This window comes from Venturia canescens, chromosome 4, assembly GCF_019457755.1.
Source record: "Venturia canescens isolate UGA chromosome 4, ASM1945775v1, whole genome shotgun sequence".
Classification (NCBI taxonomy): Eukaryota; Metazoa; Arthropoda; class Insecta; order Hymenoptera; family Ichneumonidae; genus Venturia; species Venturia canescens.
The window spans coordinates 1789248-1812560 of record NC_057424.1 but is presented as its reverse complement, the minus strand read 5'-3'; the positions used below and the strand labels follow the sequence as shown (position 1 = coordinate 1812560).

The following is a 23313-nucleotide window of genomic DNA, read 5'->3' as shown; positions in this document are numbered from 1 at the left end:
AGAGGTGTTCATTGCATTTCGAAGATACGAATTTTGATATCATGAAAATTAACCATAATAAATTTCCAAATTCATTATGCAATAAGTCAAGTGAATATATCCATGCACTTACATGGCCCAAAGATTTTTCTAAAACTCGGGTGTATAAAAACAAGGAATCATGAAAACTTTTTGTTATGAATTTTCCAATTTATTGAAATCAATATGAGGAAATAGATACGGAAGTCACTCGAATTGTCTAGAGAATGAATAGAAATTGGTATGGATATACTGTAAGCTAAGGAGGTGGGAAAAAGGGCCCGGTGAACACAGCCAAACGAAATGAAAGAAAATATGACAACAATACATTGAATTAGACACTTTTACTTGACCAACGTTTTTCAAACTTTATTTGCATTCATTTACATACAACCACGCATATTTTTTCTATAATGTAATTACACAACATAAATTTTCTGTTTGGAAAGAACGTTTGAGAGGTTATAATGAGCGAAAGTTTATTTTTCTCACATAACTCCCGTTGAAAATGTTTAAAGAACCAGAATCAGGATTGCAACAAAATTATGTCATAAATAAACGTAAAATCAAAGAATTTGTACAAGGAGAAATTTCCCAATACTAATATATGTCCTATATAACAAATACTCGCGAACCGATTGCGATGAGGGTAAACTAATACCCACATGGTTTTCACAAAACTTACATAACATTTTTTTTATAGTCATATAAGAATTTTGAATCGAATTCATACAGATCGCACTGTTTCTCCGAAATTTTATCATTTAGATCGCTGTTGCTATTAATTTGATCATACCATCAAAAACTGACAGATGGTTGAACAATATATCACGCCATGAAGTCACTATATATCTGGTTTTCGTAATGCACTGCATGTATGACACCACATACCACTATTTTGAATAAAATAAATACATATTGAACACTTGATTAAATGAAAAATATTTTTTTTTTCACCCCGCACTTCGTAATGTCGGAAATCCGATTATTATAACATCAAAAGCTGACAGCTGACTGATGGGCCTGATGGGATTGTATATACAGTGAACGACAAAAGTATTCATACAGGGGATAAATTTTTAAAAAATAAGAAATAATTTTTCAAATTGATATATTTATTCAGATGTGTGATATCCCATTTCATGTCCTGATAGTAACGCTAACATATGTATAAAATCGAATTTTTTATCTGGCGTTTTGTAGCTAATATTTCAAAAAGTTACCATTAGCGCGAGGACAAAAGTATTCGAGCACTATAAGTTTATGATGCAACATTGTAAACAATCACGTTCGAACAGGATTTTTCGGCATGGACTGGGTGTCAGTGAAGATTCTTTGTTCAGTATTAAACGCATTGTCCGTTTAACGATCAGTTTCATCGTTCTAACTTCGAAGTATGGGGCGAAAAAGTAACGAAACGAGTTTAAGTGAAAGAAAAATAATAATGAATTTATATAAACAAAACAAGTCTTATGCAGACATTGCAAAGATCGTGCAGAGAAGTTGATCAACAGTGCAAAGTATAATAAAAAAAATTTTTGGATACGGGAATATTGAAAAATTTACACAGAAGTGGCCGACCACGAAAACTGTCTTCCCGCGATGAACGAAAAATTGTGCGACGAGTAGAAGAAAACCCCGCAATAACTGCATCAGAACTTGCGTCGGAGATCGAAGAATATGATGGAAAAAAAGTACATCCTAAAACCATTTGCAAAATTATACGACGAGCCGGGTACAATAGTAGAATTGCTAGGAAGAAATCCTACGTTAGCGAGGTGAATAAAAAAAAAAGACTAGCCTTTGCCCAGGAGTTTGTAAATTACGATACAGAATTTTGGAATAATGTAATATTTTCGGATGAATCAAAATTTAATATTTTTCACTCGGATGGTCGTTTGAAAGAAGTGAAGAAAACCCAACACTGAATTGGATTCAAAGCGTACGAAGCATACGATCAAACATGGTGGTGGGAATGTTATGGTATGGGGGTGTATCGCAGCATCAGGTGTTGGAGAATTAGTTATCATTGATAAAATTATGGATAAACAGTTGTACCTCACAATCTTGAAAGAAAATTTGAAAATAGCTGCCGATAAACTAGGAATGAAACCGGGATATTATTTCCAACAAGATCAAGACCCCAAACACACGGCTTACATAGTGCGTACGTGGCTTCTATATAACGTTCCTTATATTTTGCCAAGTCCACCACAATCACCGGACTTGAATCCAATAGAGCACGTGTGGGCTGAACTTCAAAAACGTGTACGAAAGCATCACATTACATCCAGAAGTCAACTAATAGAGATTTTGAAAGAAGAATGGCACAAAATCCCACCTGAATTTATCAAAAAAGTAGTAAATTCTATGCCTCGAAGGTTGCAAGATGTTATCAAGCAAAAGGGCCTTTCCACAAAATATTAATAATGTGTTTTTCGTAAAAGTTGCTGAAGTACGAATACTTTTGTCCTGGTCGTTATAACTTTTTTCAGTGCTTACGCCTTATTAAAGAGGAGTTGAAAGATTTTTCACACACAGTAAATTATGTCAGAATATAAGTAAAGAATAACACTGCACACATTTGAATAAATATAAGAATTCAAAAAATTATTTCTCATTTTGTTTAAATTTATCCTCTGTATGAATACTTTTGTCGCTCACTGTATAGGTATATATTCATAAACTTTATTCCGCTGGAACGGTACAGCGAGTATCCTGACCAATCACAACTCATTATTTCTGTAGCTGGGATCCCGGGACTCGAGCTTCCATAGAAATGGGTTATAGCTGGCATCAAGAGGCCTTTGATGGTGTTCTGTACAGACACGGTAAATCCATAAATGTGTTAGTAACTTTTGCATAATCTTGAGCCTGTGCAAAATTTTTTCTCAGCATTCACGCTACTGATCGTGTTGGTTTCGTGCTCATTCGAAAGGGATTTTGAAAATTAGTCTCCAAACCAATTTTTGATTTATAAAAAAATCTCCTGAGCTCTGCAATTTTAGAAAATCACATGCCAGTTTTACACTCACCACCGCGAATCGTTTTATTCAGAGAAAGTAACTCGGTGAGCCTCGGGCCGGCAGACGACAGGGCTGTCAATGTACTTGTCCCGAGACTCTACCAAGTCTCTTGATACGTAGGAAATGCAAATGTTCATCATGCGGAAATGATTTTCATGGGTATGCCGAAAAAAAGTTGAGCGAGAAGGGGATAACAATTCAAGTAAAAACACGAGACACGCGTATGAATTCACATAAGATGACAAAACGATGAATGAACAGCGTCGTGAAAAAGTGAAAAAAGAATTGAAAAATGAAAGCTCTTCAGTATGGAGGAAACGTTACGCGAGAGAACATATGCGTGTTGGCGAGACTGAGCCTTTACAGTTACCTAGTGAAAATGTTGTACGTCAAGCGAGGAAAGAAGCGATTGATGATCAATACGGTATAAAAAAGTCTGATAGACAAGACATCATTAAGACAATTAAAAACATCACACAAACTCCAGAATACTATGGCTTTATTCGCAATCTTGCACTTGATCCGTTCTTTATGTTCTACAGGACACCAGCTCAACTACACGCATACAAAGAATGTCACCGAATTAATAAGAAAAACTCATTAATTAAAGTAAACGCAACAGGAAGTGTCGTTCGTAAAGTGGATCATGAAGACGGTACACGGTCCGCTCATATTTTTCTCTATTCTATTGTCATCAATTTCGAGGGAACCACGATTTGTGTTGAGCAAATGCTGTCGGAGCAGCACAATGAGCCGTTTGTCGAATATTGGCTGAAAAAGTGGGTGCTGAGCGGAGCGCCTTGTCCAAACGAAGCGGTGTGTGACTATTCCCGAACTCTACTATCTGCTCTTTGTCAAGCATTTAACGGAGAGTCATTAAAAAAGTATATTGCGAAACATTTTGATGCCATGCTGAATGATCTTCCTGGAACAGTGAGGCCGACAACGCTTTGTCGCATTGATGTCGCCCATGTCATGTGTGCAGTGCGTCAATGGCCGTGTTTTCACAAAAGAGCTCTGCTTGAAGTAAAAGGATTCTACCTTTTTTGTGTTGGACTTCTCATAGATTGTAAAACTTTGAACGACTTTGAAGAAATTTTGACTTTGACTTGTATCGTGGTACTTCAAAAACACGACGACGGCGGCATCAATCTGAGAGAAGCAAAAACAACGAAAGAGGCTCGGCAAAAGCTTGAAGATCTCATTGCTTATCGAGATATAGTTGTCAAGGTTCAAACAGTGACTCAGTGCGAATCACAAACCAAAAATGAGTGTAAGACTGAAAAAAAAGACATGGTTGAACCAGAAAACGTCAGTGAGTTCGATACATCGTCCAATACTGGAGATCGCCTCAACGCTTGGCTCGACAACATTGTTTCTAAAGCAAAAGAAACTATGCACGGCGGAAAAGATTTAAACTCTTTTTATCAACCGATGTTCCTTGAAAGTTTGGTGAAACTCTGTAGAGTATTCCCATTGTGGAGCAGCGTAGGATTAGGCTACAACGCATTTCGCGCCTCCTCGAGTCATGCTGAGGGATACTTTAACGACCTGAAAACTAGGGTGTTTGCAGGCTTGCTTCCTCTTCGAGTCGACAAATTTATAAAACGTCATTTAGACGACATAAAAGGAGCAACTTTGCTTTTTTCTCCGAACATCATTGCTTTTTGTAATACACAAGCAAGTGAATCACCAATTACTGAGTTCGGTGCTCCCGCCACAAAAGATAGCATCGACAACATTGTTGAAATCACCACAAATGATTTAGGGCAACCTCTAATTGATAAAAAAAAGAACTGTTTAAAAACTGAAAAAAAGAATTGATAAAAAAAAGAAAGGCCTCAGAAGAGCGATATGCACAGCAAAAATTCAATGATTCCCACGAGGTTCCCAGTGATGAACTTCTTGAAATTGATTCAACCACAGTGGTTGAAGAGGAGAGCATCTCCTCGACAGGAGAAATTGGTTTCCTCAAACACGATCACTTGTACAGCAAATCAGAGGAATTAGAAAATACACAAAGCGTAAACAAAAAGCTTGACCACGACGTTTTCATATCAGAGGTACAATTGACGTCGATTGAGTCTCTGGAAGAAGAACAAAAAAGTAAGGAGGGCCCAAAAAGCAAGTCGGTAACAGCTATTGTGGATGAATCCTCGAATGTCAAAAAAAAGGAAAGTATTTCAACAACTGCCCGGAAATTCGGCAACGTAACAAACTGCTGGGAACATCAATAAAGCCGTCGATTTTATTGAATGGTTTCATTTGTCCACAAGTCAAAATCGAGGCAAAATCGTATTTTATTCAAAATACCTGTGCTTTCGATTCAATGATTCACATATTAATGACGGCTGCAATCGATAACACGCAATATGCCTATTTTCTAAAAAAACTCAAAAAACGCCACTCTACAATTCGTGCATTTGTTAATCGAAGAAAGTATCTAGACGGCAACTTTCGTTAACAGAGCACGGATATTCCAAAAAATGTCAAAAGTCGACATACTTATGAAAACGAATGAACGAGTAATATCGTACAAGATCGATGCGACAACTAACATCGCTAATATGGCTCAAAATCTATTAGCTTCCGTCCCCAGTATTTCGAGGACGATCCTATGTCCTAGCTGCGGAACGTATCCAAATTCGGGTATATCGATAGCACCAAATCATCGAATTATTTTAAGGCAAGATTTCGGGGCCCTCGAAAAAACTTTGGACTTTCACTTCACACTTTTCAACGTTTCCTGTCAAACTAATGGATGCACCGCAAAGACAACGGTTACAAGCGAAATGAATGAACACTTATTCATCGAGCTAGACATTCGTGCGAGTGTTAAGTTTTCAGAAGGCTTACATTGCATGTTAAAAGATATGCCATACAAACTTCAATTCCAACAGCCGAATAACGTGATTTCAAACTACATGTAAGCTAAATCAACAGGTCTAATGAATACCGTTGAATGTTTTCTGTAGGTCATTCACTTGTGTGATTGTGTCTTTATTTACTTTTCAGACTCGTTGGAATCATGGCTTATTTACCCGGTCATTACATAGCGTACTGTCGACGATCTGCTGGACACTGGCAGCTGTTCAACGATATGAACGACAAGAGCAAATCTATTATTGCTTGTAAATCCAGTACGGACAGTGAGCCTCATTACGCTGTGTACATCCATTCGAACGAACTGAGGGAAAAATAATTCTCTGTCACCGTGGAGTAACGAATGACTTTAGCTTTCATGTGATTTTTTTGGATTTAAAATCTTCTCAGAACAATTTCATAATGTTGAAATTTGGAGTTACTCATGAATTACTTGTCCCCGAATGATATCATGAATTTTAGTGTTGCACGTAACTCAAGTGGTAACTTTTTTCAATTTATTAGAAAATACTTGGCCTCGAATTGATATCATAAATTCTAATGCTGCAAGTAATTTAGATCGAATTTTTATTCGATTGATTTTCTTGTTAGAATTAGATAAGAAGAATGGAGCATTGTTTTTCAAAATGTTTTCAAGTGCGATATTTCGGTTTTTTATTTCTCATATTTTATTTGAATTTTTTTCACTTTACAAAATAATTATAGATTCGTATTTTTTTTTCAATGTGATGTTTTTTCAGGGTTTGTGAAATTTTTTTCGAATTGTTCTGTTGAAATTATTTACAGTTGGTTTCATAATTTTTTTAAGGATTTTTTTTACATTTTTCGTTTTATTCAGAGATAATATAGTCTCGGCGAGAGCCTCGGGCCAGCAGACGACAGGGCTGTCAATGTACTTGTCCCGAGACTCTACCGAGTCTCTTGATGTACTTGTCTCAGAGTCGCTGCCGCGTCTCTAGAAACGCTGTCGCTCCGGTAAAGAGTCTCTGGCAGCAAACTTGTCATATATATATGTCGTAGTATGCATGATAAGCATCATTTGATAGAAAAATAATTGAATGAAGCGTCGAGCGAGATTCGAAGAGCATTGAAATTACGTTGCTAAGCAACGAAAAATAGAACGCTCGAGTGAAATCAAAGACGTTCGAGAACGAATCGAACAGCCGTCGAGATCACTACGCTTCATAAATAAATAAAATGTTTAATTGAGTTTGTTTATCGAAATGTAAATCAATAAATTTAATTATAATAATTTCAAATAGTGACTGAATTATAATACTTCAATAAATAAGTGAACAAATTACGTGAATGTGATATTTATTTTTGTGCCATTCTCCGACATCAGAAGTGGGATACGCATCTCCTCTCATACAAGACAATGACTAATAAAGAAGAAGCAAGATGGAGAATGATATTAGAACAACAAAATCAAAACTTTTTGGCACTGTTAGAAGCAGTGAAAAATCTAACAACAAACAACCGTATTTTTTTACCGGAATTCAACCCTGATGTTCCGAATACTGATGCTCAAGCATGGATTTCAACCGCTGATATATGCATCGCAGATAATCCTCTTCAAAGCGGACAATTAATGATTGCACTCTCTCGAGCCTTAAAAGGACAAGCTTCAACTTGGTTATCACAAGTTTCGTTTCCTGGGATAACATGGGATGAATTCAAAGAAATCTTTAAAGCACGGTATGATTGTCCCCAAACTACAGCATCATTTTTAATTAATTTACAAAATGGAAAACCTTCTGAAGGCGAGTGTCTCGCGGCTTACGCTGCTTCTCTGATGACATCATTAATGTCTCGTTGGAAGAATATGTCAAACGAACAAATTGCTGTATCCACCGTCCTAGCTCACATCTCTCAATTGGAACCACGAGTTCAACGTCTTGCTTATACAACGGAGATTGAAACAAGAAATAAATTACAACAAGAATTGAAAGCAATATCGTTCATCAAACGAAAATCATCAACATCACCTATCGAACGTGAAGGATTTGAAAACAAACGAACTAAATTCACACCATCGACTTCAATCATCAAATGTTATACATGTGGAAAACCAGGCCACAAACCTTCGACGTGTCGTATGAAAAACATCTACCGAAAAGAAGATCAGCGACAAAGGACTTCACAGATCGAATCATCTAACAAGAACACGAACGACAAGACAACCATCACATGTTTTAAATGTCAAGCCATCGGTCATTATGCTTCGTGGTGTCCTAAAACCACCAATCAACATAATAACACTGTTACTGGAAAGACTACTGAACGACGAATAGATATGTGTAATATCAATGGATCTTCAAGCAATCTACGGCATTCGAGTGAGAATTTTTCATTTCACTACGATTCAGGTTCAGAATGTTCGCTTATTAAACACTCCATATCATGTCAATTTAAAGGAAAAAGATTTAATAATGTTGTTAATATGACTGGAATTGGACAAACAAAAGTTGAAAACACTTCACAGATATTAAGTGTAGTTGAAATAGATGACATAACTGTCGAGATTCTTTTTCACGTTTTACCTGATCATTATCTACGTCACGATATTATGTTAGGTCTAGAAATTTTGAATCAGGGATTATCTATATATATGACATCTCAACAATTAAAAATAATGAGAGCCCCTACTGTCAATATGTGTAATATCATAAAAAATGTCGAAATTAATTTTGAAAATATTGATACAGACATATCAGAACAACTAAAACCAAAATTGATTACAATTTTCCAAAAATTCGAAATTTTTTTTATTAATGGAACACCTCGTCAACCTGCTCAGACTGAACCAATGCAAATACGGTTGAAAGACCCAAATAAAACAGTTTTTCGACGTCCTTATAGATTATCAACAGAAGAACGATCGATTGTACGTAACAAAATTAATGAACTCATCGATGCAAACATTATTCGTCCTAGTTCTTCTCCATTTGCGAGTCCCATATTATTAGTAAAAAAGAAAGATGGTTCTGATCGAATGTGTGTCGATTATCGTGAATTAAATGATAACACTATTCCAGATAGATATCCACTTCCTCTTATATCAGATCAAATTAATAGATTACATGGAGGTAAATATTTCACAAAGTTAGATATGGCTAGTGGATTCCATCAAATTCCTATTCATCCGGATTCAATTGAACGTACCGCGTTTATAACACCAGATGGACAATTTGAATATCTCACTATGCCATTTGGACTTAGAAATGCACCTTCAGTATTTCAAAGAAACGTAAATCAAACACTAGGAGAACTAAAGAATACTTTCGTAGTTGTATATATGGATGATATTCTTATAGTTGGAACGACTTTTGACGAATCTTTAGATAGATTAAATCAAGTCCTTGATGTTTTAACCAAATCAGGATTTTCACTGAACAAAAAGAAATGTTCATTTTTAAAACAGAAAATAGAATATCTTGGTTATGAAGTAAGTAATGGCGAAATCGGACCTAATCAAAAGAAAATAGAAGCGCTCATAGCCTTACCTCCTCCTCAAACTGTGACTCAATTACGTCAATTCATTGGTCTAGCATCATATTTTCGTCAATTTATTCCCAAATTTTCTCAAATTATGGGTCCTTTATACGCATTGACAACAATTAAAACAAAAAATCTTGATTGGAAACATTCACATGAAACTATCAGAGAAAAGATCACATCAATTCTAACTAATGAACCAGTTTTGATGATTTTTGATTCTAATCTTTCCATTGAATTGCATACCGATGCTAGTTCAATAGGTTATGGTGCAATTTTAATGCAGAAAAAAGATAATAGATTACATGTTATCGCTTATTTCAGTAAACGAACAACAATAACGGAATCAAAATACCATTCGTATGAATTAGAAACTTTAGCGGTTGTGAACGCAATAAAACATTTCCGTCATTATTTATACGGACGCTCATTTACTGTAATTACAGATTGCAATTCATTACAATCATCACGTAAAAAGATAGATCTCACTCCTAGAGTACATCGATGGTGGCCCTTCTTACAAGCATTTGATTTTGAAATAATTTATAGAGATGGAAAATGCATGAATCACGCAGATTTTCTTTCAAGAAACCCCTTACCCAGTTTATCGAATCAAACTTTTGAAAAAATTATAGAGAAACGAGTAGATATTAATACTCTTTCAGAAAATTGGCTATTAGCAGAACAACAACGTGATCGTGAAATTACACAGATAATCAAAGATTTGAATGATAACAAAATTAATGAAGAAATAGCTAAAACATATGAACTACGCTCAGGAATTTTACATCGTAAAATCCAGAGAAACGGTAAAACACGATGCTTACCCATAGTACCTCGAGCATTAAAATGGTCAGTTATTAATAGTATACACGAAAGTATAATGCATCTTGGCTGGAATAAAACACTCGAAAAAATTTATGAACAATTTTGGTTTGAAAACATGTCCAAATATGTTCGAAAATTTATTGATAATTGCGTTCCATGTAAAATTTCGAAATCACATTCAGGAAAAATTGAAGCTGAATTACACCCTATTCCAAAAGTCCCAATTCCTTGGCACACTGTGCATATTGATGTTTCAGGCAAACTGAATGGGAAAAATGAAAAAAAAGAATACGTTTTTGTTTTAATCGATGCTTTCACGAAATACGTGATTTTAAATCATACATTACGAATTGATACTAATAGTAGCATTGGAGCATTAAAAATGAGTATCTCAATGTTTGGTCCTCCAACACGCATTATTGCCGATCAAGGTCGCTGTTTTGCAAGTACAGAATTTCGCGAATTTTGTAACAATCGCAACATAAAATTACATCTAATTGCTACAGGAAGCTCTCGTGCTAATGGACAGGTGGAACGTGTTATGGGAACCTTAAAAAATATGTTAACTATTGTAGAAGTGAAAGAAAATCATTCTTGGAAAGATGCCCTCCCAGATATACAATTAGCACTCAATTGTACAATGAATCGAGTCACTAAATTTAGTCCCTTAGAATTAATGATCGGTAAAGTTACTAGACCATTAAACCTAATGTTGTCTGATATTGACGAAGCAGAAATCGATATTACCGAAGCAAGAACACAAGCTGTAAATAATATTAAAAAAATATCGCAATATGACAAAACTAGATTTGATAAAAATAAATCAAACGTAAATAAATTTTCAATAGGTGATTTTGTTCTATTACAAAATGAAGAACGTAATCAAACTAAACTCGACGCAAAATACAAAGGACCTTACAAAATTATTGAATTATTAGAAGGAGACAGATATGTTTTGAAAGCTCGTAATTCGAATCGGACGTATAAATATGAGCATGATCGAATAAGAAAGATGCCTGAAGGTTATGTGTTTGAAAAAGAAGATGAGATTGATAAAGTGTAAACTACATGCATTGCTCAAATTAATAAAAAAAAAAAGAGTATTGATGACACAGTTTGTAGCCGTAGCTCAATAGAAATCGGTATCTCTTCAATGTAGACCGTGAGTGCGCGGTGTGCGACTGTAAATCAGTTAGACAAAAATAAAAGTTGGTATCACTGGATGGAAGTGATTGTTGATGATTAATATTACTGGATGGAAGTCTGGTAATAGTAATTCGAAATGTTTAAAAAAAAAAAAAAAAAAAAATGAATTTTAAATAGTCGCCGGATAAAAGCGATTTACATATTAATTGAGCCATTTGTTTAGTGTAATAAATGAAATATTCAAATGTAAAAATATAAAATTATGTATAAAACGTTGCTTATTACATTATAAAAAAAAAAAGTTTCATTTATTTTGTCAGGATGGACGAAGAATTCGATACTCTCGCTTAATTTAATTTACAGATAAATCACACGAGGACGTGTGAACTGTCAGAATGGCCGTGTCGTAGTATGCATGATAAGCATCATTTGATAGAAAAATAATTGAATGAAGCGTCGAGCGAGATTCGAAGAGCATTGAAATTACGTTGCTAAGCAACGAAAAACAGAACGCTCGAGTGAAATCAAAGACGTTCGAGAACGAATCGAACAGCCGTCGAGATCACTACGCTTCATAAATAAATAAAATGTTTAATTGAGTTTGTTTATCGAAATGTAAATCAATAAATTTCATTATAATAATTTCAAATAGTGACTGAATTATAATACTTCAATAAATAAGTGAACAAATTACGTGAATGTGATATTTATTTTTGTCCCATTCTCCGACATATATATAAATGTACTCGTCTCAGAATCGCTGCCGCAACTTTAGATAATTCGAATTATCACTGAATACTTAGCCTCGAATTGATATCATAAATTTTAATGCTGCACGTAACCTAGATGGAATTTTTTTTTTCAATTGATTAGCTGTTAGAATAAGATAAGAAGAAGAGGGTATCGGTTTCCGAAATGTTTTCAAGCGCAATTTTTCGGTTATTTATTTTTCACGTTTTATATGAATTTTTTTCACTTTCAAAATAATTACAGATTTGTATTTGTTTAAATGTTTTTTTCATGCTTTGTGAATTTTTTTCGAATTGTTGTATTGAAATTATTTACAGTTGGTACCATAATTTTTTTTTTACACTCTTCGTGATATGATTTATTTATTTGTCTATCAGAATCAAATTAGGAAAATGGGAAATCGGTTTTTAAAATGTTTTTAAGCAAGATCTTCGGGTGCTGTCGAGTTGTAATGTATTTGAATTTTTTTTTGAATTTTCATTGCGAGGTTTGAGAATTTTTATTCACATTTTTGAGGTTAATGCGAAAACGGGCGATCATCAATGTATACTCATCCGATTTTTTTTCCCGAGATGAGATTTTCATCATTTCAATAATTCATATTCTAAATAATTCTAAATTTCTTATACAAACTATCATACAGATAGAAAAATATGTAAGGAATCCATAGCGACAATAAAAATAAAGCATTACTGAAGCTTTTACCTTTTACTATATAACCGCGATTTCTCAGAGGTCTGGATCAGTCCAAATTTCGAGTGTCCTAATTTGCGCCACTAGACAATACAGTCAAGCTATGGGAAAACCTCAGCATTTCAAATTACCTTGCAAGAGCCCTGAAATCGTTCAATCATTCGAGAAAATTTCAACACATTCTTATAAAAATTGTAAATTACTAGCCACAAACGCGCAGACAATAACGAAAAAATTTTCTTATTTTTCAGAATCGAAACGTGAATAAGCATAATAATAAACTTTGTCTAGCAAAATTTGTAAATATTCAGAATTTTATAGTAAAGTAGTCCGAGAAGGAAACAAACGAAAAGGATAATCAAAAGATTAATGTATGCACTTCAAAGACTACTTTATTCAGAGTTGAGAACAATTACAATATATACTAGCTCGTCTTCAACATTTTGGCCGTTGCTCCCATGGATAACTCGTACAATTAAATATTCAACCACAGGATATTTACAAATTAGACAGGAATGCATTTTTTAGCGTTTCATTATTTCTTCGAATGGGAAAATTCACATCCATCACGTGTAAAATATCAGTTCTGGTATTTGGCCATCTTCTAGTGAGGTCCCATTGTTATCACCAGCTGCGAAACTGAACTGGAATCTTAATTTTTCTTTTCCTGAATCACAGTCCACGGTCACGCGACGCAAACCCTTCGTTCCGTAGTGAGAATCTGGACCCTGTTTCAACAATGATTAAGTTCCCTCACAACCTTGAACGATTTTTGAACACATTTCGAGCCCAATTACAGGACTACTATATATTTTTAGCATGTTTATTTGGGTTTGTTTGGACTACTATATATTTTTAGCATGTTTATTTTAGATCGTTTCTGCACAAAAATGAATACGATAACGAACACAAAAATAAACCATCGTCATGATCAGAATAACATTCAAGGATGACTAGGCTTCGGAAAATAAAAAATCGAAACGTTCTGCAGTAACAGAAATTGCTATGGACAATTAACGTCTAACAAACCTTGAATTTCGCGGAGGCAGTGTAAATGGTGTTCGCTATAATTTCGACAGGTTCCTTGAACGTCAAACGATACGTATAGTTCGATCCATCACAACTAAAACTCGTTGCATTCGTAGCAATAATTTTCCCCGAGGCCGTGTGAATGAGCTCTATCAAAACTTCATATTCTGCGGGTCCGTATGCACTTCCGTAAACACCGTAGCCAATCAGAAATATCCTTCTATCTACGCTGAAACTAGAAAAAGTACTAATAATCATTCATGAACGAATAAAATATCAAATACGTACAGCGTTAAAATATACACAAGCCAAAATCGCCTTTAATTCCTTTCTTTAAATTTGCTCTAGCAAATTTTTCTTTTGCGTTTTCTCAAAACTTCCTGTAATTTTTCCGAGTTTTCATGATCAGATATGACTATGCACCACTGGGTGGTCCTTATTTTGGGTTGAAATTTTTTTTTTCGAATTCAACCCCCAGTTTAACTCCAAATTAATAAAAAAAAAGATGTGAAAAAGCTGCGGCCTGTGAGTTGACGGAAAGGGATGCCGGCAAGCACGATTTGAGGAAGAAAAAGCAATTCATGTTACAGTGACGTTATTTTTCCATGTGCAAGTAGTTTTTTTTGTACAAACTATTTAGTTACTCTTGTAGTAATGCAAGGTTATCGAAATCATCAATCAAATACGTCAGAAATCAAGAATTTATCAAAACCACAAGATGAGGTGTTAAGATTTTAAAGCTAAACTGATTAGAAAATCACACGTATAAGTGTATGATTTTTTTTCCGTGAAATTTCTTTCACAATAATATCTTTGCAGGAAAATGAAAATTTCAATACAAGAGCAAGACGATGAATAATTCTTCAACTTTCGAATATTTTTATTTTCCGAACAGTAAGTTAAGTTTTTTTCGCTAGGCTATTTCGTTTTCAATTATGCTTCGATACTTCAGCTATTTTTCATCTTCTTCTACTCACCTGGATGTACCAAAATGGTAATTGTATGAAACCCTAGTGATAAAAAATGGAAAACTAGCATTTATGAGAAGTTTGATTCAACGATTCTCAAAAATTTCATATAACGAAAGAGTAAATGTTTTATGTCTCAACAAATATTAATCTGAGCGATTGAGTTTATGAGACTTTTTTTGTAATAAATTGAATTTCCTACAAGTTCGTCATTCACATTTTTTTCATAAATCCAGTCACTTATGAAATAACGTCAAAAAAATGAGAATTTTTTGCAAAAATCAGATTTAGCAACCTGTACCATCTTACAGGCGCAGATTACAGCTACGTCATCATAGGCACTTTTGTAGAGTATTCAATCCTGAGTAAATCGCGCCTTGATGCAATATATCATACAACGCCGCTGAGATATAGATATTTCAAAAAATGAAATCAAAGTTTTCACATTTTTTCTTTTATTCATTTAGAGTCGAACTGGGGGTTGAATTTAAAAAAAAATTCAACCCAAAATAAGGACCACCTTAATGCATCACTCATCATTCTCTTAACTAGGGAAGAACGAAAAAATTTGAAGTTGTATGTATCCTTGGGCTGAATACTAATCATATATTATTTACGAACCGTATTCGGTCACTTGTACCACTATATCCCCACCGACGATCTGTATGTTGAAACCTAGATACTGTCAATTCTTTGCCTAACCGTCGACATCGGGGCATAGCTTCGAACCCGACTGGAGGTTTCGGATTCACAGTAAAATATAAAAACAGCGAGACTACCTGCGGAAAGACAATATTTATTGATATTTCTCATATATAAACAGAGTTTAAAGAATTGGACATTTAAGGGATTTCAAATGTATAATGAATTGCCCGAAAATATAAAAAATGCAAGAAATTTAGAAACTTTTTAATGACTGATGATAAAATGTGTGAAAATAGAGGAAACGCGAGAAAAGAACCAATATTGAAATTGAATTGAATGGAAATAAATATTAAATAGATATCTACATAATATGTATTCACCAGGGAGTACGCTGAATAAATTCAATTAATCAATCATTGTAAGGAGTATGTTTTTGAGTAACTGTTATTGGTGGTGGCGATTTCGAGGTTTAAGATTAAAAATAAAAGCAATTACGTTTTTGTTATCCTGCATCATGACACTAACCCAAAATCTTTTATTTAGATAAGTAAATAACTTTGGAATTGATTAGATGCTGTGAAAAAGCTGTTTTCGAAAGTAAATGATCATTATCACTGTTTATTGTAGAAAATTACTTCTCTGTCGGTAAGTAACCCGCTCTGTGCTGGACCAGCAGCAAATTCTTCAACAGACATAAGTGGGAATCGAACCAGAGCTAAAGCTCGCCCGAGAACGGATCTCTGGTTTTCAGGAGTCACAGGCAATTGTTGTCTCACACATTCAGCTTCTGACCACCTGAGAATATCAATAATGCAGTTGAAACCTGTACTAATTTTCTTGACAACATTGGTAGGCATTCAATTACCAATATTACTATTTTCCTTACCTCACAACAGCTTGGAAAATTCTGGATTCTCTAATTCGTAAAGTGTCTCGTTCGAGGACAACCATCAACGTATCTATATCAATGTCAGTGAATCCATCAGCGTTCAGAGCATCAGTTGTGAATTTGTCAATTGTATCCAGGCATACAGAAGCAAGTTGAGGCTCGTCAAAGAGTCGAGCTTGCGTCAGAAGCATAAAAGCATTATCGCTTGTTAAATTACTGCGAAGAAACTCAACACAGTGTTTTTCCAATGGAGACACAGCATATTTCTTAGCTGTGTACAAAGTGGTCATAACAGTTTCTGGGCCAATATGCAATTCATCAGTGTATAAAAAAAGCAACACAGCTAAAAATGCAATGGGCTCAACATCAGGAACTTCAATTTCTGGTGATGCAGTGGCCAGTGTTCCATTGAACATTGCATCAAATACAGCGCTACCCGAAGACAGAACCAATTTGTGTGCTGGTATATGCTGCTGCTGAGATCCTCGTCCAACGAGAAATTGAACATCTGATAGAATTTTATTGTTGAAGAGAAACGCAAATCTTTCCTTTATGGTAGCTTTGCTACCTTGCCAATTGTAAACTGCCACATCAGAATAATGAACTTGAGCATTTTCCAGTGGTAATTCATTGGAAGAACGTGTCTCCGGATGCAGAGTATTTATGGAATTACTGGGTGGGCGGCTGAAAATCAATTTTACTCATCATCATAATCTGGCAATCTAGGAAATGAGCTGTATAATAATAATTTATATCAGAAAGAATAATCTGAACAATAAGTTAAATTTTACTGATAATACTACAAATTTTACTAACTAAATAAGTTAATTTTACTAAAAAGATGTTACTGAGAGTAATTAGTTATGGTGATTACTCATCATTTGAAGAATAGCATTGGAACAATTATTTCTAACCATAAATTATTTTTGAATAGTCACTCTTAAAGCCCATTTGTTTCGTTAAACAGATAGATTGGATAGTCAAGTTTCATTGTTTGTCTCTTGTTCTGATATTATTCAAATTACATAATGTAAGTTACAGTTTCTGTAATCGAAGATTTTGGTTCATCATCTTGATTTGACAATTTGTTGAGATACCCATTTCTTCTCTAAGTGCTTCCTTCATTCAAACTGTAGTTGGTTTTACCCGAACTTTGAACATTTCCATCTAATAATTAGAAATTGATAAATTCCAACCCAAAAACTGGAAGTGATGTCAAAGTTCTTACCAAGACTGAAAGCGTTATTTGGGCAAAACCAAACTTTCAGTTTAGGTTCAAACTGTGACATCACTTTCAGTTCATGGACAGATCAACTGAAAACTTGGGTTGGCGTTTATGAATTCCTATCTAATTTTCAGTGGTATATGGCTGCCAGGATCGTTATAGTAATTTGAAAAAGAGACTATATTCATATGGTCATTGTATATTTACCATCAGGCTATTTGTTCAGATTTTATATTGCTGACAATTTTTATTGTGTGTACTTTGGTCATTTGACATTGGTTTTGACAAATTTATTTCATGTATATTCATTTCTCGCTATCATGAACAGTTTTTATGAATATTACTTGCAATAGTTGACAATTTATATAAATATCTGCTTTCCTATGAATATGAAAATACATCATTATTTCAGACGACTATATTTATTTTATTAGTCTGGTTATATTGTTTTTTGTCTTTGCATTGATTTTATCTGGATGACTAAATTTATGTTATTTGTCCAAATTTGATTTGGACTGAAACAGTATAGTACTATTTAGTATATAAATTGTCAACTATAGCAAAAGAAATATTCAAAAAAGTTGTTTACTGTTGTGAGAAATGAAAATGCATGAAATAAATTTGTCAGAAGCAATCTCACATAACAAAAGTACACACAATAAGAATTATCAGCAATATAAAATCTGGACAAATAACCCAATGGTAAATATACAGTAACTGGATGACTATAGACATAGCCTTTGAAAATTGTATTAATTTAAGGTGAAATACTTTTTTCAGAAATAAATTCACTCGAATTCGTTATCTTAAATAGGAATCATTTTTGGATTGAAAAGAACTGAAATTAATTTTTCTTGATATATCAAATTTTTATTTTCACCAAAATAAATGGCCATACAGAGCATGAACCCGAATCTTATTCAAAATTTACAGTAGTCCTTAAAAAACGAGTCTACAATTCGAACAGTGAACATTGAAAAGTTCACAACCTAATACAAAAATATCCTTACCTGTCAGTGCTTGTTGAAGGGCATTCTCCACCTCTTCCCAAAGATGAGGATGTGTGATCCTCATCCGTTCCAAACAGAAGGGCTCGTCTTGCTCGAGAAAAAACAAGTATATTTTGTAAATTTTGAGGTGGCGGAGAAACGTCGTCCCCGTCGCTCTGATTTCCGAGATTTCCCTCGGGCTGTCCCAGAGTAAGGTCCTGAGTTCTTGTTACAAGATTTGATACATCTTCACCGGAAGACATTTTTATCCACACTTACAACGATATTATTAAAAAATCTAGGCTCTCCCATTTAACCGTTGAATCGATTCTACAGTGATTTTTTTGTTTGTTCAATTTTACATTATTTTGCCTCCCAATCAAAAACGAACGGTGAGGAGGCGAAATGTGTTGCTGAATTGAGAATGTATACATAAGTCAAGTTCTATCAGATCAACCTCCGTGAAGTTGGCCACACCGTCGATCAGTTGTATGGTGTGACGAGACCTCCGTTAACTTGGCCCCCCCATTTAATTATTTTAAACTTTCGTTAATGCAAATCGTTTGAGAGTCGTTAGAGAGAGTATGAGAGAAAAGAAAAATTGTTTGAGAGTAATTATTTTTTTGGCAAAAATGATTTTATTTTTTGGCGTGAAGCTGGCCCCCATTTTTTTTATCTCCTAGAATAATGGACTTGGACGTTTCATTTTTTTTTTAATCGCTTGAAAATCGTTTGAGAGAGATTGAGAGTGAAAGAAAATCGTTCGAGAGTTAATATTTTAATTGATATTAAATTATTTATAATTAGTTGATTTAACCTAGGGTCCCTAGAACGACGCACTTCCGGTGTGCGCAGTGAGTGTGCGCAGTGCAGTGCAAGAAAAAAATTTCATGCTGCAGAACGCAGATATCGGCAACGAATATTTCCATCTAAAATGGATGAAAATACAGACTACAGACCCGGGAATAGTCGTTTTTCATAAACTTTTCAAATTCAATTTCAATATTTTTACGCAGTTCCTGACTCGATCTGACTAAGAATGCAGCAAGTGCATTTGCGTGTAAGACATCTGCGTCCCAGCGTGCTCGCCGCAATTTTAGCTCCCCACGCCAGGGAAGCCGAGTGGTACCGAATTAATCATCATGCCTTTCGTTGCGAATATTCTCCGAGCTACGCTGGCAATTCATGAGTTGCCTAAAGACTATACAGGTCTTTTTTTAGGATGTAGCAACACCGATTGCCCTTCCAACAAAGCTCTCTTGAATGAGTGTTGTGACAATCCGTGCGTTGTGAAAATTCATGCATTGGACAACTCGAATTCTCGACTCGATTTACAATCATGTGCTTCTGATCCACCTGGATACATCGGTGATATCGATTCTGGCTGTACACCAGGTGAAAAACAAAACATTTAATAAATTGATTGGCTTTGCGCTCATGAACTTGGATTAGTCGAAAGAACTAGACTTTTTGTTAGGAGGCAAGAGCAAAGTTTGTGGAGTAATATTTTTATTCAATGATAAATCGTTTTTTTGCCTCGAGCGGCTCTTGATAATTACAAATTTTAGATTAGAAAATCATTGGATATGAAACAAGATGTTCAAGTGGTTTGTCTCATAAGCAGCCACAGGTTGGGAGAGGAGCAGGTTATATCAATAATTCAATAAGTTTGAGTCGGAGCTAAACGGTAGATTATTACATGTAACGTGGAAGCAAGCAGTCTCTTGGTAAATAAGCTCAAAAGTCTTTCAATCACCCCTGTGTTGTTTCGCAAACCCGATCAATTTTGTCCCCCCCCCCCCCCCCCCCCCAGTCTCCCAGTTTTCTCTCTTGCTCTTTGCACGTATGTACAGTGTAATATTGAATTTGCACAATTGAAATGCCATGAAACTCGACGTTTTTTTTTCGAATAAATTAAATTGCAAAGACCATTTGCAATTTAATGTAAGAAAACAGTTTATTGTATTCAATTAACTTTCAAACTTGAGAACAATGATGACAAATAGCAGCAAAACATACCAAAATTTGGAAACTGAATTAATTGTGAGAATTTGGTTTTACAGGTGTGAGAAAAAGCTCGTTACTGCTGAGGTTTGCGGACAACACATTCAACAGTAGTTACCTAACGATGATAGATGTTGACATCAAAATAAGGACTATAGAGGTTAAAGGAGACAGGGTGAAGCTGTAGGTATGGGACACCACAGGACAGGAGGAACTCAGGACAATAACGTCAATGTAATACAGGGGTACGCATGGCGTAATATCATTGGTTACGACGTTACCAGAGGTGACTCGTTTGCAGATGTCAAACGATGGCTACACAAGATTGACCACAACTGCAATACAGTCAATAGGGTTCTCGTGGATAACAAAATCGATGCTTCTAACCAAAAAGTTGTACTGACCGAGGATACTGAACGTTTTGCCACTCTTTGAGAGAACTCTTTGAGATCTCTGCTAAAGGCAACATCAATGTTCAAGAGGTATGTATATATTGAATATGTATATATTTTGTCATTTTCTCGCTTTTTTCGAGATAATCTTTTCTAGGCTGTTGTATGATCGTATAGGATTTTTTTATGAAATGTCCTGCAGTCGTTTATGTTAAATTGATCACAATCAGAACCGATGATAAAAAAAGTGAACTCGAGTTTCGAACAGAATTTCAAATCAATAATTTAACTAATACTTTTTTACTTGTATGAACTCAAATCAAAACTTTTGAAGATGGAGAAAAAGTTGTGGCATTTGCTGTAACTCTTGAAGGCAGATTGAAAAAAAAAACTGGATTTTCGTTCCTGAACTTGACTTTCTTTTTTGTTGATTCAAGATTTTTTTCATCAGTACGCTCTCGGCCTGGCATAAGTAGAATGTTTGCTAATTCATTTGTCAATCGGATCGATGAGAAAAAAAATAGTATAAATATAGACCAAGTCCGCGAGATTTGGCGAAGCGCTTGAAAGCGCTCCAATTGTTCGATGAAATAATTAAATGGCATCCCAGATGCGAGGAATCCGACGAATCAGCTGAATAGCGGCTGTTATACCGTACAAATGGAACAAGACGATCGGCCAAAATTCATATTGACATTTCATGATATTTCCAGGCGATCCAGAGTAATTCGACGACGACGTCACTATAACAGCGGCAGAGTTATCGGCGACTCCAACGGCAATGAGAACCGCGAGTGGTTGGACCGGTGGCTCAACGAGATTCAATCCAGAGCAAAATGCAAAAGCCGCGACGACGGGGAAAAACGGAGCTCGAGGACGAGGGAGTTATAGAAACAGGAGTCGGAGCGAGAGAAAACAATACACGGAGACGACCTGAACGACGAGCCAACGAATCCCATTGTCGAGCGGAAAGACAGAGAGGAAAAAAAATGATAAAAATGTAATATAATTTTTTCAATATTCGCGCATATCTTACATATAATGTATAAAAATTCATACGTACATAAATAATTGATCAACGGGTATAAATAACTCTATCTGAGTTATGTCATCGTTCCGAAAAATGCTGCTCAGCACTCGTCTTTCATATACCAATATCGCGAGCAAAATTCAAGATACAGTTGGACAGCTTCTTATGGAAAAATTCACGTGAAGATTTTTTTGTGTTTCAGGATGCGAAGCACTATGACACATTACGAAAAATGTATTCACCTACGAGAAAGTCACCGAAAATAATACCGATGGATACTCCAGTTGATGCGCAAGTGATAGACGCGTCAGTGGGGGCAATGGAAACTTGAGATCGACAACTTTTTTCCTTTCGATTCTATGAATATGGATTGATCTGTATTTTTCAATAAACTTGTAATTCATCGTATTGATACATATAAAATCATAACACCGTTCCCCTTCCTCTGTCGTTTGATCTTCCAGCGAAAATTCATTCGAGAAACAAATTCGATATAACAAGACTGAACTCCAATGACGGAAGTGAGTCTCATGCGGTGACTTGTTTGCACGATAGAAAAACTATTTTTTTATAATTCAAATAAAAACTTATTTTAAAAACTAAACTAAAAATTGCGTTTTCACACCTGATCCAAAAACCACTTTCTAACATATACAACTCTCGAAAGTTTTATTCGACTTGAATATTTTTAGTTAATGCGTAAAAAAGCATTTCTACGTTCCGTTTTTCACTCAACCACCTCGTCCAACGGTTTCAAACTATCAACTGAGCCTCAACGTGCTGAGAAAACCTGGAAACCCCCAAGAAAGAAAACAAGAAAAATTATAGAAATATTGCGCAAAGGGAGTCGTTTGAAAAGTAAATTGGAATATACGTCTCCAACATCAATTCGCAGCGCGAAAGCTTCAGGAAGTTACGGTATGAAAGATAATGAGGAAACTATAGGAACGAGAAGAATTGCGAGGTTGAGGATAGCTGTACATTTTTATCTATAGACTCTCAATTAACAATTGAGTGAACTTTTCAGTGTGAATATGAGATTCCATATCGGAACTTAAAACTTCAAATTCCATTCAATCTGGATTTTAATTACATGTAATTTAAAGTGAACGTTGCTCGAGATTCTCGGAGGAAAACGTTGAATCATACCATCCCAATAAAAATCATAATGTAGTCGTCTTGAACAAGTGCTAACGAATTCCAGGCCAAATAAATTGCTCTGCACGGGAAATTTTAGTGCGGTGCAATTTAGAGGCAGGGAAAGTCGATGCATCGAATTACCAATGCAATTTGGCTGAAA

At 35.1% G+C, this 23313-nt stretch overlaps 1 protein-coding gene and 1 long non-coding RNA gene across 5 annotated transcripts; one reads left to right on the top strand and one right to left on the bottom strand.

Annotated features, from left to right (window-relative positions):
- Positions 1 to 6801: 6801 nt before the first annotated feature.
- LOC122408788 (uncharacterized) lies at positions 6802 to 22421 on the top strand. Of its 4 annotated transcripts, none has more exons than XR_006260534.1 (5): positions 6802 to 6843; positions 19092 to 19982; positions 20651 to 21073; positions 21697 to 21983; positions 22216 to 22421. It is a non-coding gene; the product is annotated as an uncharacterized lncRNA (long non-coding RNA). The 4 variants fall into 4 exon arrangements; XR_006260533.1 differs by lacking the exon at positions 6802 to 6843 and having other exon boundaries at positions 19437 to 19712; positions 19809 to 19982; XR_006260535.1 differs by lacking the exon at positions 6802 to 6843 and having other exon boundaries at positions 19438 to 19982; positions 20651 to 20825; positions 20893 to 21073.
- Positions 13217 to 19036, bottom strand: LOC122408783 (BTB/POZ domain-containing protein 1-like). The gene is made up of 6 exons (XM_043415820.1): positions 18609 to 19036; positions 16371 to 17057; positions 16120 to 16279; positions 15461 to 15618; positions 13872 to 14106; positions 13217 to 13570 (listed from the first exon to the last, which is right to left on the bottom strand). The coding sequence occupies exons 1-6, from the start codon at positions 18848 to 18850 to the stop codon at positions 13409 to 13411; spliced, it is 1644 nt and encodes a 547-aa protein (XP_043271755.1). The 5' UTR covers positions 18851 to 19036; the 3' UTR covers positions 13217 to 13408.
- Positions 22422 to 23313: the final 892 nt, after the last annotated feature.